At 49.4% G+C, this 18,850-nt stretch overlaps 1 protein-coding gene across 1 annotated transcript; it reads right to left on the bottom strand.

The window, feature by feature from the left end:
* Positions 1-1,718: 1,718 nt before the first annotated feature.
* Positions 1,719-18,494, bottom strand: SHOX2 (SHOX homeobox 2). Its single transcript, XM_083739909.1, has 5 exons — positions 18,050-18,494; positions 13,999-14,207; positions 8,824-8,881; positions 8,435-8,523; positions 1,719-2,613 (listed from the first exon to the last, which is right to left on the bottom strand). Exons 1-5 carry the CDS (start codon positions 18,339-18,341, stop codon positions 2,320-2,322), a joined length of 942 nt encoding a protein of 313 aa, XP_083596035.1. The 5' UTR covers positions 18,342-18,494; the 3' UTR covers positions 1,719-2,319.
* Between the last annotated feature and the right edge of the window lie 356 nt (positions 18,495-18,850).

Here is an 18,850-nt window from a genome sequence, read left to right on the forward strand (position 1 = left end):
TCTTTCTTTCTTTTTCCATTCAATAGATTGCAAAGTGTCTTAATTCATAACTTGGCACTTATTGAAAATCGTGACGTCAACAATGAATGAATCAAAAGCGGAGCAAACCTGAGTGGAACAAAATAGATCGTGCGGACAACAACATGTAAATGGAAAGTATAACAGCATATTTTTCTCCTCCTTTCCCCCCCTCCCCACCCCCTTCTTCTTTCCTCCTCCTCCTCCTCAATAACTTAAAATACTCTAGAAAAAATACGGTCAATATAAATAACTTTTTTTTGTTTTTCTGTTTTCATGGAGAACAAATAATTACAAATCTCTGTTCCTAGCAGAGTTCGACTTGCGACGAGGTCTTCTTCCTCTTCCTCTTCCTCCTCCTCTTCCCCCTCCCCCCCCTCCCCATTTTCTTGGCAAAACAGTGCCCTCAGCTCTGGAAGGCTTTGAGCGGATGAAGGTACCCGGCTACTCCGTAGTTCCTTCTCCTCCTCCTTCCCCCTCCCCTCCACCAGCCCAGAAAGTAGCTATATAAGCCTTTCGGAAAGGAAAATATATATAGATATATATAATATCACAAGATTACGGGAATGGGTACACCTTTATGAAATCAGATGGGGAGTTTGGACAGAACTATCAAGCCACGAGCTATCGCAGCCCGAAGGAACACTTCGGCCTGTATCCTTTTCAAAAAAAATATATGCGTGCGCTCCATAGACTTCCTGTCATTATTGGGACGTGGCATTGCGGCAATACAATCTTTATCGTGGGGAGGGAGAAAACAAACTGCTATTTGTTTCCTTACTTATTAGGGTTGGAAATCAGATAGTGGTGGCTTTTCCCCCTCTACACACACCCTTAAATAAAAAAAAATTAAAAAGCTGGAAGCCCCGATCCGGATACAGTTAGTCGCGCATCAATTCCATCGAAATCAATAGAATTTATGTCAGTCGCGACTGACTATTGATTTTGATGCGAGGTGGAGTCTCCTCTGCTCGGCTTGGAAAACAGAAGCAGCTGAGATGGTCCATTAAGTGTGGAAGGCATTCAAAATTCTACCTGGATGGTAATAGCTTTTTTTGTGATGAAGACCAACCAAAATGCCATCACCAAACTTTCGAAATCTCCAGACCTCATCGGGCTCGACTGCTGAGCCCAAAAAGGGGGTTGGGTTGTTTTTTTTTTGGGGGGGGACCTTTTGGAGAGGTGAGAAAAATCCAAAATCTGCGCGTCATAGGGCGCCTGCTTACTCGAAAGTAAGCCCTTGTGCTCAGTGGGAGTTTTATCTTCCCTTGCAGAGTGGAGTGTAAGCTTCAGGCTACAATCCTGTCCCCGCAGTGATTTCAAGGAGCTTAGGCTATGCATTAGGTCAGAAGGCTGGGTTCTCCGGATCGGGGCCTTGGGTTAAAATCTCTCTCTTGGGGGATCCAGAGACTTGGCTTCGTTTTGTGTGGGTTTTTTTTCTTTTTCTTTTTGTGATGGTGGTTCTGATCGAGGTGAAGTGCAAATGATCCGAAGGGACGCCAAGAACAAATAAAAATAAAAGCAAACAAATACATGCAGACCCGGAACTCCACGAGTAGAAGAAGAGTCCCGGTCACTCACTTTTCCCATTAGAAATTGGCAGAGAAATAACCGTGTCTGTCTGTCTCTCTTTCACACACACGCACACACATTTTTTTTATATATAAAAAAATCCACCGCCCCGCCCCTACCCCCAATTTTTAAATTCTTCTTTCCTTCTCATCTCCGTTTCCAGACTGTGGCTGTTAAAACTCAAGTATCTGATGCGACGTGGAAGGAGGCCCGCCTCTCTTATCAAATTTCTCGTATTAAAGTGATCTTCGCAGAAAAAGGTCAGTTTCAAAACCTGTGAACTTCCCAGCTGCGCGTCTATTTCATCTAATTCTTTTAAATAAGTATATATCTTCCCGCCAGTTTCTGAGCAAGCTCTACGTTTTCTTCTCCTCCTTAGTATTCTTATTATATTATTAGCAGTAGTAGAAGGGAGCTCTTCCCCTCCCTCCATTTAAAACGGAAAAAAACACCCACATTGTTCCTTTTATTTGTTCATCGCCTTGGGTCTATAATATAGAGAGAGTTGTTTCGTTCCGGGGAACGCCTCGTGCTTCTTTCGTCTTTCACATTTTAAGTCGCGCAGGACCAAGACAAAAAGTGGGGGGTGGCGGCGGTGGCAAAGCCCTTCCTCCGGCTCCGTGTCGGCCTCAGTAGAGGAGAGCTGGCCGCGGAGGGAGGAGGAAGAGGCGGGCAGTCTTCTGCGCACGCGCGCGCTGGGATTGCAACGTGCCCCGGCTGCAGGAAGAGTCACAGGCCCAGGGCGGCCGCGTGCTTTTTGGCTTTGAGTCTGAGGTCCGCGATGCTGGAGTTCTTGCTGGTGGTCTTGGCCGCCGCGGCCGCCGCCACCACAGAAGCGGCCGAGGCGGACTCGGCGGCCAGCGTGGCCAGAGGGAGCCCGAAAGGCGGCGCCGGGAACATCATGTAGGGCGCGTGCGCGGCCAGGTGCGGGTGGAGGTGGTGGTGCGCGTGCGCCACGGCGCTGTCGAGCTGCAGCTGCGCCTGCACCTGAAAGGACAAGGGCGTCACGTTGCAATGACTGTCCTGAAAGGGGCAACGAGAGGGGAAAGGGGAGGGGGGGAGACAAGAGTGTTAGGACGACCGCCATCTCAAACCCTCCCCACAGCCTCCAGGGCTCCAAGCCTCCTCAGCCCACTTGGCAGGGGGAAAGGCCCGCGGAACTCAAGGAGACTTGACTTCTGGATACACTTTCAGTGCCACCCTCAGCTACTTCTTGTTTTTAGCGGGGTGGGGAAGAGACAAAAGGGGTGCGTGGTTTGACTAACTGAGGAAGGGGATCCTTCGGGGTTTGTGGCTTGCATTGATCCCCCTTTGCTACCTTTCCCCTCATTTTGTTCTGTTTTATTTGTTGAATTTATATAACTGCCCTAGACTGCAGGGCACTTCACAAAATCAAATTATGAAACTGCAAAATATGTAATCAAAATAACAACCCAATAACCACCCTCCCCACAAAAACCCACCACATATTAAGAGGACATAGGATGTTACTCTTCATAAATGGAGCACTGAAGATGCTTAGGATTGGGCTCTGTGTTTTTGTTTTAGTACCTGCCTTTAAAAGAGAGAGAGAAGGGTTCATGAGCACAAGCCTGATTGCAGCTGGATTGAGGGTTACAACCCATTGTGCCTACTAGTAAGGCCCACTGGGAAGAGTGGGGCTTTCACTGAGCAAAATGTAACTAGTATTGCAGCGTGGATTTATTTTGGGTTGATGAGACGCTTAATCTCTGGGTTGTGGGTTTGAGCCCCACGTTGGGCAAAAGATTCCTGCATGCCAGAGGGTTGGGCCAGTGTTTCCCAACCTTGGGTCGCCAGCTGTTTTTTGACTACAACTCCCATCATCCCTAGCTAGCAACACCAGTGGTCAGGAATGATGGGAATTGTAGTCCTCAAACAGCTGGAGACCCAAGGTTGGGAAATACTGGGCTAGATGACCCTCCCAGTCCCTTCCACTGCTACCATTCTATCACTCTGTGATATGTGCAGCATGCTTACTGGGAAGAAAACCAGCAGCAAAGTTCAATGGAATTTAATCCGTTAGCACCGAAGCCTTACATTTGCACAACACCACAGGAAGCTGCCTTGTACTGAGTCAGACCTTGGGTCCAATCCATCTCTGTGTAGATGGCTACCCTTAAAATGAGCAGTGGCGGCAGCACTCTGGGCCTCCAGGTCTAGGTTTGTCCAACCCCTACCTGGAGATACTGGGGACTGAACCCGGACCCTTCTCTATGCAAGGCAACTGCCCCAGCTACCAGACAGTTTCCAAACAAATGAATGGAGAAAACTAACCAAAACCTAATTGCTGACACTGAAACAACCAAGTCATCATATTCACAAAAGCAATAACCAGTTAATGGCATTTGAGGTATACAGCTCATCTTCAGAACTTCTGTCACAGTCCTGAAAGATCTGGCCTCTGTCAAAACAAAAGTCCCTGAGCATGTGCAGAATGCCTTTCCTTAGGACCCAAGTAATCATAGCCAGTCCTTCACAGCTTTAGAATTAGAGCACAGCATAGCCACAGAGCCTAGGACTTGCTGATCAGAAGGTCGGTGGTTAGAATCCCCGCAAAAGGGTGAGCTGTTGCTCGGTCCCTGCTCCTGCCAACCTAGCAGTTCAAAAGCACGTCAAAGTGCAAGTAGATCAATAGGTAAGGTAGGCAGGTAAATAGTGTTTCCGCGCACTGCTCTGGCTTGCCAGAAGTGGCTTAGTCATGCTGGCCACATGACCCGGAAGCTGTACGCCGGCTCCCTTGGCCAATAAAGCGAGATGAGCGCCACAGCCCCAGAGTCGGCCACGACTGGACCTAATGGTCAGGTGTCCCTTTACCTTTACCTATAGCCAGATCATAATTTGTTATTTTTTTCCCCAGGTCCTTGAGTGCTTATTTAAGACAGGCTATTTCCTGAAAAAGTCACACCTATATTGCTTAATCCTGTGGTTTTCAACCATGGCACCTTGGGGTGCCTTGCATGATGGTCAGGGGTGCCGCAGGCAACACTGGCCTCCATCCCTTTTTCCTTCCCCTATAATCTGATGCCCTCTCGCATCTCTGCCTCCCAAAGGCTTGCACAGCTGTTTGTTGCAGCGCCCTGGCTACAAGTGAATGGTGCCTCTGGGGCTGGCCAGGGAGTGCTGGTTGCCAGAAGCTGAGGCAGCCTTGGAGTAAGCAAGCAAGCAGGCGAGGAAGCCCAGCCAGCCAGTCCACCAGCCCTTGCGGCTGGCAATAGACAGACAAGTGGGAGGCCAGGCTGGCCTTTCTTGTGCTTGCTGTGTGCAAGACCTGCCTGGGAGCCAAGTGCCCCGTGCTGAAGGGGTGTCTTTCCACCAAGCAGGCCCAGAAGCACCCACTGCTGCCACTGCTATCTCCCAAGGTAAGGTGCTGGCCTCACATTCACCTTTGGCCAGTCTCCGTTGGGCCACTAAGGCTGGGAGCATCATCTTCCCAGACCCCTGTGGGGCAGCGTGAGGAGGCACCTTGGGGTGAGCTCAGAGACTGGGGTGTCAGCAGCGGCTGCCCAGAGAACCCCCAAGAAGAGGGGAGAGGAGGCTGAGGGAGCACTCCATAAAGGAGGGTGTTTGAAAAAGGCTGAGAGGCTGCCAGCTCTGCAGGCAAGGGGTGGCATAACTGGGCTCCTGAGCCTCACAGGGGGGCCGCAAAAAGAATGTGTTTGGTTAAGGGAGCCATGGTCTCAAAAAGGTTGAAAACCTCTGGCTTAATCCCAAGCATGTGAGGTCTCTCTGTAGTTCCCAAGTAGTGGGGAAAAACGGCTTCTGAGCACAGTCGCAGGGTCTGTATTATAACAGGACTAAGCCTTGACTCATTGAGCCCTGAGCCAAGTGATAATATTCATCCTATAAATGTGCAGAGTGTTACCCCTCACTGCCATATTTTAGGGACTGCTCAAAAGACTTCCAGGTCACATTATGTTACTTTCATGCAAGCATAATCCTCCAACGCGGGGATGGGAACCTGTGGCCTGACAGACTACAACTCGCATCACTTCTGAGCGTTGGCATGCATATCCCTGGTCGCCTTTCTTCTGAGTTTACTCCACTGGCTGAGACTGATGGGAGCTGAAGTCCAACAACTGCTGGAGGACCACAAGTTCCCCATCCCGGTTCCTCTTGCAAACTAAGCCTCTCTGGTTGGCTAGACAGCAGACCAATCCAATTGGTGATTTGGTTAAATATGCAAGCTATTTCTCCTGGACAGCCTTGTGAAATGCAGTAAGTATGCACTGATCTGTGAGTGGGTGCTCCTTCCTAATCTCCCTGAACATTCTGACTAGTTGGGCCATGTCCTACATTGATTAACTTGTCAGTTTCGTGTGCCTTCTGCCAGCAGCATGCACCTTATTGCAGGCTCTACTCATAAGTAGTGCTTCTTTGGCTATGGCTGAGAGGTACCCTCATGTGTCGACTGCTTCTGGTTTTCTGCTTGTGGTTACTGCCAGCTGGTTTTGCATGCTAGTTGACCAACCATAAGCAAAATAGAGGCTAATTGGCTGCACTTCTCTTTCTCTCCTCCCTCTACACTTAACACAGACTCCTGCTTTCCAATGAATGGGCTTGATTGCCCTTTTTTCCAGTTTGCTTGTTCACTCATCTGCTTTGACCATTTTTTTCTAAACACTTTTGCTTGCTCATCTGTCCACACCATCTGAAGACAGGTGAAGTAATTATCCTGCCCTAAGGTCCATTTAATTAAAAAAAAAAAACCAGAGCAAAAGGAGAAACAGGCATTCGCCGTGGATGCTAACCTGCCCTTGGCTACAATCCTGCACACATTCAGTTTGCTTAAATGCCACTGAACTTCAAGACTGCAGCCTTGATAGCATCAAGACAGTGCAGAGGACCCTCCTTTATCTTGTTCCTTTCCTCTCAGTTCTCTAATGACTGTACACATCTGTTGCTCTCAGTCATCTCCCATATGACCTTTATGGTGTTATTACCCACACCTTATCAACCCCAGCACCATCCACAGTTTGAGACAACTATTGTTGCCACTGCTTTTATTTATCATGGATGCAGACGACCGGCAGAGTCTTCTCTCTCCCCTCCTTACCCTCATTTCACAAGGGAGAGTTTCTCACCCTACACATGGCTCATGCAGCCCAGACCCACGCATGTTTAGTCAGAGGTTAGCCCCGCTGAGTTTCATGTGCCTAGGACCAGTGCTTAAGAGACAGCTGTTTGTCTACAACCAAATGATGAGCACTTTCCATTTAGAGCACACCAATATCATTGCCATTAGAAGATTGACCACTGAGGTCAATAAGCCTGAAATGTGCAACTTCTCTAGGACAGAAGACAATCTACGAAAGCTATGGAAGAAGAACCCACTGAGTTTTGAGGTCCAACATACTTATTCTTAATTAGATTACTTAGAAGCTCTGTTGAAATCAGCTGAAGATAACTTCCAACCTTAATTCAGGGGCTGGGTTAGGAATGTTTATGCCCATTGAAGTTATGCCAGAGTGGACTACAGTTCCCATCATGTGAGGCCATTGGCAACACTGGCTGGGCCTGGTGGGAGTTTATGGCCAAAAATGTTAGGAGGATAACAAGCTTTGGAAGAGGACTTGACTGTGCCAAAGGTACCTTACCATCAGGCTTGTAAGCTTTGCTTTTCATTACCAATGTAGGTTGCTAAAGATAGACAGTACTCTAAAAAGGGGAAATAAAAGTGGTATCTGTAGGACTCAGGCTCTCCTGTTAAAATTAATCCAGACTACATGCCTGCTAGTTCATAAAGCCACATAAAACTTGAGAAGTTTTTTTTTGTTTTCAGAAAACCGCTACAACTGACCACCCCCCTACTGATCGTATTAGTAGAATTAAATAAATACACACACCGTATAGTCATGCACACCTATGTATTTTTGCATTGATAAACCCATCAAAATCAATTCCTCTCATTTGGGTGGAAGCTCAGGAATTCACAGGGGCCTACAGAGAGCTGGGCAGGCCCACTGAGGCTGCCACCCTAAGAGAATTTACTAGGCAATAAGCCACATTAAACACCTTAAGTTCTGAGTAAACATGCATAGGAGTTGAGAGAAAACCTGGCTTAAATGAGCCCTTAAAGCTGTGGTCCTCTGCCACAGCCCCGTGGTGGAGCACCTGCTTTTCATGCCAAAGCTCCCAGTTTCAATCCCTGCCAACTCCAGGTATTGCTGGGAACACCCATCTCTGTGCCACTTCCAGTCAGTTTTAGACAATCCTGAACCAGCTGGACTCATGATCTGACTCGGTACTGTATAACTTCCTGCGTGCCACTTTCGAGAGAGGAAACCCCACGGCGTTTCCAAATACTAGAGATCCGCTGAGCATCTAATGGGAAACCCAGATTTACTTCCCGATCCCTGGTACGCACAAATGCCGCCTCAGCACATTTCGGGCTTTCCGGATCCTAAAGACTCTTCCTAGGAAGTAAGCTCCCTCGAGATCAATGAGACTTAATTCCCCTTTAAACCAGTACCACCATTTAAATCTGCAGCACCGAACGGCAGAAAAGCTGCAGCAGCAGCCGCCCTGCGCGCCTTTAATACGCGCTGGCCAAGTCCCACTGAGCTCAACGGGAGCTTGTTTCCAATAAAGCACACAGAGACCGGGTCGGAGTGCACGGCACATGCACTCAGGATCGGTGTGTTCAGTGCCCAGCCCAGACAAAACACACACGCGTCCAATCCCCCCCCGCCCAGGAAGGAAACTTTTAAACATTCCTTTTGCGCATAGAGAGAGAGGGATAAAGGGGCACCTGCGGGAAGGCCATCCTGTGGCCCTTCCTACCATTGTGGGTCTGACGGCCACGGGATTGTCCCTTTGTACTTGCCTGCTGGAAAGGCATCCTCAAAGCGCCCACGTTCACGTAGGGGGCAACCCGGCACGCTTCAAACTGGCTGGCTGCTCCTATGAGGACTCCTGCAAGAACAGAGGCAGGGATCAGTCAGAAACTGAGCTAAAAAGGCACAGGACATCTAATTTTTATTTCACTTCGCTGGGAATGCTCCCTTGGCTCTTTGCGCGTTGGCAGCGCCTATTGTGCCCATTGGGACTTATTTCCAGGTAAGTGTGCAGCCTTAGGCAAGAAAAAACCTGGAGGTTTGGGGGGGGAGGCAACAGGAGGCCCCCAAGAGCCTAGAATTTAAAGGGGAAGGTTGTATTCCCTGGGCCAGAAACGTTTGAACCCGTTTACGCGCGCCGCTGATAAAATTCACCTACCTTTGTGGAGTTGGTTTTCTTGCTTTCTGCATTTAGCTCTTCTGTTCTGAAACCATACCTGCGCAGACAGGAAGAAGGCGAGCTCAGTACAAAGCCGCATCTATCTATTTATCTGCACACAGTGATTTCTCTGGCCATGTCAATGACCCCAGCAGCGTTATCTTCCTGGCTCCTACTGGGAGCCTTCCTCTCCCCAATCCAAATCTTACTGGAAACTCCGCACTGCGCCTGCGACCTAAGATAATCTAGGCCCACCGTTTTGACCAGGGTGTCTAGAGGGGAACGAGGAGGGTGTCTTGCATGCACCTTTAATAGTTGCATGGCAAGCCACAGGCGCTGAAATTCTTTCTTCTGTATTACTATTAAAGGGGCAAGCGAGAACTCTTTGGTTTGCCTCTGCACGCGCCAGTAAATTGGAAACTTAGGAGACAACCCTACGCACACTTACCTGGGGAAAAGTCTCATGAAACCAAGTAGGATTGGCTTCTGGGTAGCCATGAATAGGATTACACTGTTAGGTACAAACATGTCCTTTTTTCTTTCTTTCTTTCTTTTTTTTTAAATACATAGTAATCCAGAAAGTTTAGTAAACCACATAACCAGATTTCAGTTTTCTTGAAGTTTCTTAACGATTTGGGGATCAACAAGCCCCCTCCCTCCCCGTTTCTAGGGAGAAGCAAATGTATCCCTTTCGAAATGTTGCACTCCAGAGAGTTTTGGGTTATGTGCGTGCCAGATTTCAGCCATCTGCGCGTCACATAAACTGTGACTAAGTCTTGCTTCGACTTTCTAAAGAGAAAAAGCAAAGGGTTTCGCGTTCAGAGGAGACTAGAAATTGGGATGACTTGTGTTGCAAGTTTCAAGTTCTCGAATAGTTTGAGAGTGACCATTTTGAGCTGCAACATGGAGTCTCCTCTGTTTTGGGAGGGGGTCTCAGATATATACAGTAATCAACTTCCTTGGAGTACACGTGCTCCACATTTCAATTATTTAGCTCATATAGAAGTAGTCCCCTAGAATTTCAACACACACATAATTACGCAAGCCAGTAACTGAATCCGTAACTGTGCATATTCACATGCAATGCCAACCTAGTTCTCTGATTTCCCTTACCTTCTCTCTCCCCCCGCCTCAGTTCCGATCCAAAACATCATTGTATCAGTCTCCTTTTCCTCTTTCACAGTTACTACTTTAGGCTTGAATCCTAAAGAAAGATGCTTCTGAAAACTTTGCATATTTACTCCGGAGCAAGACCCACGTTTCAATAGAAGTTTATCCAAGTTGGTGCGCTCAGAGTGCAAGGTGCAGCCTTACTTGGAAAGAGTTATGAGTAAAATCAGTTCAACTCACTCCCTTTCCGAGTAAAAGTGAGGCACAGCCCTTACATTTAATCTTCAGTTAAGAGCTAAAATCCTATACACACCGACATGGAAGCAAACCCCACTGAACTCACAATAGGACTTACTTCTGAGTAGACAAGAATATGATCGCTCCCGTTAAGCAGGGGAGTTAGGTGGGCGAAATTTGGCTAGTTCCGGTTGGGTTAGGATAGAAGGGCCGTTTTGTTGCTAATTATAATTCCAAACTGCATTGCAGGGAGGGGAAAGTTTACTTAGGAGTCGTTTTGCTAAAACGAATGGGAAATATTACAGTGCCAGGGGCCAGTTGCATGTCCCTCCGGCCCTCGGGAGTAGATTGCACCACAAGCATTGGAAAGGCAAGGAGGACGCCTGGGATGGGCCTGGGATGAAGCTGACGAACGCCTAAACTTTGCCTGAGCGTCGCTCCCTCCCTGCCCGCTTTAGAATCGGAACTTAAAAGAGCGCAGTTCTAGGATATAGACAGTTGCCGCCTGTTCTGGTTCTTGCTCAATTACTTTCTCCGGGCCCGTTTCATCTTTCGCCAGCCGAATCCCCACCAGGCCTCCCCCCTCCGCTCCATCTCGCCGTGCTATCTAATGCTAAAACACACACACACACCACAAAAAAACTAGTGATAAAGGGGTTTAGATGTTTGCGCAATAAGACCCGAGAAGAATGCGCTCATTAAAAGCCTGTAATATTAATTAGCTTTATCTTCAAGAAAAACGAAACACCAAAGCGTTTAATGACTCACTTTTGGGGGGTAATTACTGTCATAAAAGCTTCACTACAAAGAAGTTGGAAAATTCTCTGTTCCTCTGTGCAGTGGAGTGTAACACAGAAGCGGAATAATTGTCTCATTATTATGATAATCTAATTTGCTGCCATCGGAAGAGATGGGGGGGGGGAGAGCTTCACTCCAGGCAAGGAGATAACTTTGGCAGTTGGAAATGAGGAAAAGTTTGAAAACCCGAGAGAGAGAATATGAGGTGTACCTACAGCCTTGGGGCCAGGCAGGTGTGCTTGGGCAGCCCGACCCTCTGCGTTTCCACGCAGATGTAAGCCCCATTGAGTTCAATAAGGTTTGCTTGCCAAGTCCCATTGAACTCAGAAGGACTGGCCTCCGAGTAAACCGGGGAGGGGGAGAGGATCGGGCACTTATTTCCGCCCCATTCATTTCAGGGGGAGTGTGTTTCACATCTCTGCCACTGAAATCAATGGAACTTAAAAGTGCTTTAAAATCTTGAGCCCAGATTTATATATTGGGGGAAAGCGCTGGGGAGAGAGATCTGTTTTCCATCTCAAAGGTCCTCACTATCATGTGATCCTTCTTCCCTCAAGACCCTTTTAAAGGCGGGGGAGGAGAGGAGGGGCAACGAGGGACGTGAAAGCTGATTGGGATCTTATGCTTTAAACTGTCAACATCTGCAGGCACGAATCCTGTCCGTTTCCACATTCAAACGAACATCCCAGGAGTCTGACACACGCAGTGTGGTGTTTCCTTCGATGGCGCTGCCTTCCAAGGAGGCAAGATATGCTAACCGATCCTGAAAATTATGACAGCCGGAGGTCGCCATCCTGGTTGCGCTTTCCGAGCAGTAGGCCCCACTGAGCAGAGTCCCTCTTCCAGGCAACAAGATCGGTCTGCGCGCTCGCTGACCTGGGAGCCGGTCAACACGAACTTGCACGAGATCGCGACCGCGCAGTCCGATCCTGTGCATTTTCACAAAGCAACACACCTTTGAAAAGCGCACCGTTAGACTGCGCGCCTGAGCGTGCTTACTCGAAAGTAAGCCCACGGTGTCTACTTCCGAGTAAAGATGGCTAGGGAAGAATGAAGGGGGGGCGTTCATTTCAGCTTCCAGCGCATACCCCTGCCGCCTTCCAGGCTCGCCTTCCCACCATCTGCCAATGGGAGCTGGGAAGCAAAGTTTGAAACAAAATCACAGCGAAGCGTTTTCTGGGGCCATTTAAAAGGAAGGAGGCCTTAATTTATGCAAATCTCTGAAAGTTATTCTGTATGGATTATGGTGGGCACTGGTTATTCTTTTGTTGAGTCAGGCAAATCTCCCTCCGTAGGTATCGCCGCCTACATAGAAATCTATATATAATATAGATATGGACATACAGCCACACTCCATTGCGTTTATAAAATCAGAGGCAGATAAAAAAAAGAAGGAAGAATCTTTTTCTTTAAGCTGCGATGTCTTTCAAAAATTCTGCTCTCCCCCAACACTGTCTCTCACACAAACCCTTTTACACACACACACACACCCCTTTGCTACAACGTGGCTGTTCAGTGTCTGCCTTTATCCGATTACAAGATGCAGAGAAAAAGCCGTTAAGAGCCGAAGAGCCGTTTTGGTGCAGATGGCAGAGCCTACGAGCAACAAAGATGGAAGGAAGGGGGGCGGGAGAGAGAAGGTATCTGTTACAAGCCAGGAGTCGCTGCTTAGCCTCCCGGCTGCAGATGTTCGGGGGGGCTGGAAGTGCTCTCCATGTGTTCCTACAAAGGCGGCCCAGTTTTCTGCGGAAACGGCGCTGGAATGACGAGTCGCCTTCGCTCCCGGTGGACAGGGGTCTCCGGGCCTCTGGCTGGAGATGCGCTTCTACCTCTGGACCCAAGTCCTGCCTTTTCTGGACAAGAGCCTCTTTTTTTCTCTGGGGGTGGGGGACGGGGGCAGCTTGACAAAGATCCCCAGCAATCTCTGGACAGTGTAAGGGGAAGATGGTCTCCAAACAGCTCTTTGAAATCCGGCTGCATTAGCCAAGCCCCGCGCTGCCTGTATCTGTTCCTTTTCTGAGTCCCTGGGGGATTTTTTTAATTACTTCCCTTTTAAAAAAAAGTAAATGGACTGTAACTGTGTACACTTTAGCAACTCCCAATTTCGTTTATTAGTCAGCCCTTCTATAAAGTTAATTCATACATCCGCCTTCTACTTTAAAAAGAAAGAAAGAAAAGAAACTGAGCTAGGATCAATGTTTAAAGGCAGAAGGAGAATATAATACACATGGACTCGGTATTTTTCCCACACGGAAAGCTTAGCTATCCGAAGTCATAGAAACAGCACTTAAGCACACTACCAACCGCACTTACACACCTACTTTGAGCACTGCTCACTCTCCTCAATTGGCTCATTTTTTTCTCACTAGCTACTGTTTCAGCTTTAGATTGTAAGCTCTTTCGGGCAGAGACCTTTGCTTTTTTTAAAAAAAATGATACTGTAAAATACCATTGACATGGATGGCTCTAAAGATAGCAAGCGGAGAATCAGAAGAAATCTCGATGTGGGAGGAACTACGGAAGCAAAATTCATCTATGAAGATGGAAACAGCCCCTTGTAGCCCCCCCAAGCAAAACGCACCAGGAAATTACATTTCCTACCAACTCATAGGTGTATATTTAGGATGAGGCCAAAAGCGCGCAGATACTACAACACAAGGTCTGCTGTACTCCAGATTCGCCACTCTTGTCTACTCAGGACCAGGAACAACCTTTGGGTGGAAGCTCCTTTCCTCTCCTAGCGCCATACTATTCCCCCCCTCCCCAGCAAAGGCTTGCAGAAGAAGGGCACCCACCGAATCCGAACCTACCGCTACCAACCATCCATGAAAGAGGAAGCAAGTCCACCTTGTGACTTGCTTTCCAATGCAGCGCGCGATCCTAAGCCTCTTGGTTCAGAACGGAGCGCAGTGGGAAGGAATCCGGAGTCGTGCCAGCTCCCGGGGCAGCTAGTCCGTAGGAAGGTCCCTTCCCGGGATCCTCGTGGAGGAGCCCCTCCCCAGCAGAAGCCGAAAGGATTTCCATGCTTACCTGCACCCGAGCTTCGGACAAACCCAACCTCTGGCTGAGCTCTTCTCTCATGAAAGCGTCCGGGTAATGGGTCTCGTCGAAGAGCCTCTCCAGCTCGTTCAGCTGCTCCAGGGTGAAATTGGTCCGGCTTCTCCTCTGCTTGATTTTCGTCTGTCCTTCGTCTTCCATCACTTTAGCATCCTCTTTGCGGTCCTTCAGCTCGGGGGAAACTGGAGACGGAGCAACAACAACGACAAAATAAAGAGGCAAAACCAAAACACCACCAGAGACATAAAAGCAAAACAAAACCAAAAAGCAACTACCCAACCATCCCTGGACCACGAGGCCAGCGCCTGACCTGGGTTTCCAACAAACACAAAAACTGCCTTATGCCACATCAGAGCCTTGGTCCATAGAGTTCAGAATTGCCTGCCCTGGCTGGCAGAGGCTCTCTGCGATTTCAGGCCGGCGAATCTCTCTCACCAGCCCTACCTGGAGAAGCCGGGGATTGAACCTGGGACCTTCTACATGCAAAGCAGAATCTCTGCCACTGAGCTCTGGCCCTTCCCCCACTTGTGTTTTTACCTTAAGTCAAGCAAAAGGGGGGGGGAGGAGGAGGAGGAGGAGCAGCGGTGGCAGGGATCAATGAAACGCTCAAAGGTCACCTCTCTTCCCAGTGGCGAGGCCGAGGCGAAGGAGGGCCCAAGCAGAGCCCCGCGAGCTGGTACCCGGCGCCTGTGCAGCTGAGGGCGCAGCCTGGCCCGGGTAGCTCGTGGCTTCGCTTCAGATCTCGGGCCCACCAGAAGGAAAGCAGCAGCATGTCCCCTGGACGATCAAAGGAGGAACTTAGAGGCTGCACTCCCATCTGAAGAAGTGTGCATGCACACGAAAGCTCATACCAAGAACTGACTTAGTTGGTCTTTAAGGTGCTACTGGAAGGAATTTTTTTTGTTTTGACTATGGCAGACCAACACGGCTACCTATCTGTAACTCCCTAGGAAGTGTAAGCCTCGTTGAATCCATTTATGCGTTATATTTATACCCCCCCATATATATCACCGCTGTTCCCACAGCGCAATCCTAGGTTCTTCTACACAGAAGTTAAAAGCCACACTGAGTTCAAAAGGGTACTGTATTCACAAGTCTTAGCATGCAGTCTTACAAGTGTGTTTTATGGGATCGCAGACTTTCCCTGAATGGTTTTGCCCTGGATCTTGTTCCAGGCTAGGAAGGCCCACCCTAGTCATTGGGAACAGAGTTCTCTATTTCCAAAGGACCAGCCCCTGTCCTCCTCAACTTTTGTTTTGCCCTGCCCGGACCCGGGCGCCTGCTTCAGTTCTAAGGGCCCTGACCTGCGCGGTTTGATCGAGGTGGGCCCGGGGTTTCTGCCAGCAGTTCCCAAAGCCACCGCAGAACGCAGGTCCAACCTATTTATTTATATATTTATTTCTGTGTGTGTGTGTTAAGTTTAAGTCTCTAGACAGGCTTTAAAAATCAGCCCAAGAGCTGGCTCTCCTTCTGCACAGCGGTCAGCTTGGTCTTTGACTGCGATTTATTATTGTTATCATCATCATCATCATCATCATCATCATCATTATTATTAGGAGCGACGCTCCCAGCAATGTGTAGTCTACACCTGTCTGGAAAGGGGCAGCAGGTGTGTCCTGAGAACTCCACGGTCTTCTCAGGAGGAAGAGAGGGAGAGGGACCTCTTTTCCCCAATTCCGGTTCGGGACAACAAGAAACAAGTCCGGGATACGCACGCCCCGAAGTCCCAAAGACTTTAAGGTCTCCCTTCCTCCCTCTCGCACAGGTCACCGCACGCCTCCCATTGAAAGCGCCGGCAAGATCCCACAGAACTGCAGCGCCCTTACGCTCCGCGTCTTCTCGACGTTGGCGCTGGCTGCTGTGAAACCCGCGTGGCCTTTCAAGTGGCACCTTTTCAAAATCACAGCAGCAGGTGTCGATGGGGGATCTGACGCGCGACCGCCGCTGCAGTGGCTTCTTGAAGCCTCCTGCTTGCGGGGAAGTCAAGGCATCCTTGCCTTTATTTACTAGGGAGGTGGAGAAGGAGCTCCCTAAATGGTATCGTTATCGGAGCAACTGTTTTTGAACTAAGAAGAGTGCGCAAAGTTTGATCACCCTCCTGCTTCCTCCCACTAAACCTCCGTCTGTTTCCCCTTCACCCTGTCGAAATATATATTGTAGGCTCCTTGAGGCAGGGACCTTCCGACCTGATATTACTGTACAGAACGCCGTGCCCGTTGATTAAAGTATTGGTCGTTTCCAGTCTGTCCTTCCGCAGCACCAACCGTTTCACACATTTCGCTTTGGACACTAGGCCTGGTGTAAACGTGGCGGCGTGACGCGGTTCATTCAGGCTGCGGGGGGTTTCCTAATCTACAAACCGGGTTCCCCGCTTCCTTCCTTCCCTCCCCGAATGTATTTGCCCACCGCCACGCCGAAGTTTGCTTACTGGAGCTGCGTTGGTCTCTAATCATATTCAGAATTTGTTTATAAAATCATTTCCGGATGATGTCTGCTGTTCAGTTCCGACCTGGAGAGAGCTACTTTCCTTGAACAAAAGAGTTGAAATAAACCCTCCTCCCTCGACTATGACATCTGCATCCTCAAACCGCACGCAGGTATTCAAATATGCTTGAAAGCCGAGGGGATCTTTGGATAAGCAAACAGGAGAGGTTTGGTGGTGTTGTTTTTTGCAAAGCGCATTATCATTTATCCCTCTTCCTCTCCCCCACCACCCTGCACACCAGTATAAAATCTTAAAGAGGTCGAGAGCATCGAGGAATAAAAGCGAAATACTTCGCTTGGATTTCAGCATTACTTATTAGCAGTGTTCCTAACATTGCATAACTACTTAGAAATGTATGGTTTGTTTTCAAATAACTATTCACCCTTCCTAGGAAATGCACTTGGAGAAAAAGAAGTACCATATAGGCTCTCTTCTTTTAGCGTGCCCAATATTTGATACTTTCATTCACAAATAAGCAACTGCGTTTCAAACTTTTAATGATATTTAGGGAGGTTTCTAAGCCGCCTTAAACAGAAATAAATTCGTTTTATTTCGCATTTGTTTCCAGTGCCACATCCCCTCCCCCTCATTTTACATTGCAAATAGGAAAGGGTCTCCATAGCAGGAGCAAATTAATTATCTGCTTAAATATTTTGATAGCTAGAACTCGGAGCCACACATTATTTTCGCTCAATTGGGAACAAAATAGTCGGCACATCTTAATTTACAATACGTTGGGCTCCTACACTGCGTAAATTACTTTAAACGGGAGAAGATATTGGAACCATTACAGGGATAACCTCCCGTATTCAAAAACCTGTCACCGTTTCCAGAACAGCTCAGCGCAAAGCCTGACAAACAGGATTTTATTCTTCCCATTTACTCAAGGAGGAAATATTTGTGCATATAACTAGACACAAACATGCACGTGCCAAACTATGGTCTGCCTAACCCAGGAGGGCGAGAGCTTGTGATTTTACAGCTTCCCTTCCTTGGGATCGGGAAGAGAGAAAGGACAAAAAAAGCCCACATCCCCCAAACATAGCTAGAGTTCAGCCAGGAAAAAAGCGCCACACATTATCAGGTCCCAGACGATCCGGACCGGACTAGCAGCCTACGGTTAAGCGATGGCCGGCTTGCGGTGTTCTCACAATCTGGCCGCTTTGAAACGGCCCAGAAAAAGTATCCATCCACATTAATGGAGGGGGCTCTTTCCCCCAGTCGAAAAGACCAGCCGGCTCCGCGTCTGGACGCCACCGCGCGCGCTCTGCCTCCTCCATCCGTTCCCTGGCAAGTTCCCCCGCCGCTGAGGTCCAACCGGACGTAGCAGCGCTCATCTGGGGTGGTGGTGGTGGGGGTCCTCGGAGTCAAACCACACACATGGTCCCCACCCCGCCCACCCCAGGAAGCACTCTTCCCCTGATTCTCCCCCTCCCCCTAGTACTCCCAGCATCTGGTTCTTTACGCGCGGTCCCCTGCCTCTAGCCAGCCTGCCAGGCGCCCCCCCCCCGACCCGCTGGGCAGAGGAGGGCTCGTTACCTTCGCTGAGCTTGGGGGTGCCCGTGTCCCTGGCCCTGTCGACGGCGCCCATGTCCAGCTCTCGGACTGGCGACCGGCCACCTGCGCCGCCGCCTCCTCCGCCTCCTGCTCCGGCCGCCCCCCGAGCTGCGGGGCTGCTGCCGTCCTCGCGGCCGGGCTCGCTGGATCCTCCGGACTCCTTGGCTCCCCGGACGGGTCCGCTCTCCAGAACCTCCCGGTAGGTGATGAGCTCCTTTTTCTCTTTCACTTTCTGATCAAACGACTTGGAAACAAAAGCGGTAAGTTCTTCCATCGCCGGCGCTGCGCTGGGCTCTTTTTTCCTCGCCCTCGCTTGCCTCCTCTAGCTGCTCCAAGCCCCCCAAGAAACACATCAAGGGGGTTAGGGAGGAGGAGGAGGAAGAAGAAGAGGAGGAGGAGGAGGAGGAGGGGTGGGAGAAAAGAGGGGGGAGGGTGTGGGCAAGGTGCGGGGGGGGGGGAGAGAGAGAGAAGCCGCAGAGGGGCTGGAGAGTTAAAGGGGAACTGATGCCTCGCAACTGGAGCGGGCTTGTGGAAACGCGAAGATCTTTGACAATTCTCCCCGCCAAGAGTTCAGATCTGATAGGGCTGGGAGCTCTTGAAGTCCCCACTATTTATACTTTGCGAAGCCTGCCCCTTGTTCGGAGCAAATTACCTCCCCTTTGGAACTGGGAAGGAACCCCCTTCTCCTGGAGCAGCCCAGCACCACCACCAAGGAGAACAAGAGCCAAACTGGGAAAGGAGGGGGAGGGAGGGAGGGAGGGAGGGAGAGCGAGCGGGGGGGAG

This window comes from Podarcis gaigeae, assembly GCF_964106915.1.
Source record: "Podarcis gaigeae genome assembly, chromosome: 5".
In the NCBI taxonomy this organism is placed as follows: domain Eukaryota; kingdom Metazoa; phylum Chordata; class Lepidosauria; order Squamata; family Lacertidae; genus Podarcis; species Podarcis gaigeae.